Source organism: Aplysia californica, unplaced genomic scaffold (genome assembly GCF_000002075.1).
Source record: "Aplysia californica isolate F4 #8 unplaced genomic scaffold, AplCal3.0 scaffold00093, whole genome shotgun sequence".
Lineage (NCBI taxonomy): Eukaryota > Metazoa > Mollusca > Gastropoda > Aplysiida > Aplysiidae > Aplysia > Aplysia californica.
In genome coordinates, this window is record NW_004797363.1 from 286,339 (window position 1) to 287,383 (window position 1,045).

General features: G+C 44.0%; 1 protein-coding gene across 1 annotated transcript; it reads right to left on the reverse strand.

Annotated features, from left to right (window-relative positions):
* Positions 1-67: 67 nt before the first annotated feature.
* On the reverse strand, positions 68-999 carry LOC106011345 (the record flags this gene model as incomplete). The annotated part of the gene is given in 1 exon segment (XM_013080622.2): positions 68-999. A coding segment is annotated over 1 exon segment (786 nt). The 3' UTR covers positions 68-170.
* Between the last annotated feature and the right edge of the window lie 46 nt (positions 1,000-1,045).

Here is a 1,045-nt window from a genome sequence, read left to right on the forward strand (position 1 = left end):
TAATCTTGTCGCCAACAACTTACTTATTATGTACATTCAACGAGAAAAGAATCGTAAAGAAATTAAAAAAAAAATTTTTGTCAACAGATTCAGATCTTTAGAGGAAAAGAAACACGCGCGCCAGTAGTTTAAAACGTGTAACATTTCACAGTTGAATACCCATTTTGGGTTCACTTTTTCGTCGCCTTTTTCTTACCACCCGTCTTCCCTGTTTTCTTTGACAGTGTTTCTTTAGCCGACTCTCCTTCCTTCTTTTCCCCTTCACTTACAGTCGTTGTCTTTGTTTTCTTGGTTTCTCCACTATCGGACACTTTCCCTTTACCTACTTTCCCACCTTTGCTTTCCCCTTTTTTACCCACAGAAACCTTCCCTTTTCCTCCCTTAGCTTTGGGATCTTTTCCTTCTTCTTTTCCTCCTTTTGGGCTCAAACCTTTTCCGAGCTGCTCTGTAGCAGGTGTTGCCATCTTTGGTTTATCAACAGACTGCAACTTCCCTTTAGAAGATTCTCCTTTCGATTTCTTAATAGCTTCGCTTTCGAAACGCCCCTCTCCGTTTACTTCATCTTGTACCACCCCCGCCTTCTCTTCGGGATTTCCCGTGTTTGCGTCATTCTGAGCGCTGTCTTTCGCCTCTTCCTTGTCCACATTATTTTGGTCATTTCCCAGATTACCGCCAATGTTAAACTTAACACGAGTTTCGTTCTGTTCTTTGTCAAGGGAGACGGTCGCAACAGCGCTGCTTGGTTTAAATAAAAAGCTTTCGCCACCTGATATAGTGTCCGTCTCGATTACACCCATACTCAAGTTTTCTACAAACGAATGTCCCGAGGGCTTCTGTCTGTCTTTCTCGTAGATCAGGCAGAAGTTGACAAAGAGGGGTGTCCAGTAGAACATGAAAATAGCCCCCGCTACTGCAGCGAGATAACAACTCCAAGAGAGGTCCATCCGATCGTCCATTTTGTAGAGGAAAACCAAGCTGCTGGATAAAGTCACCGCGGCTGTGGAATGTCGGAGGAAACATTGGAATAAAGGGAGGTGGTGGTGGG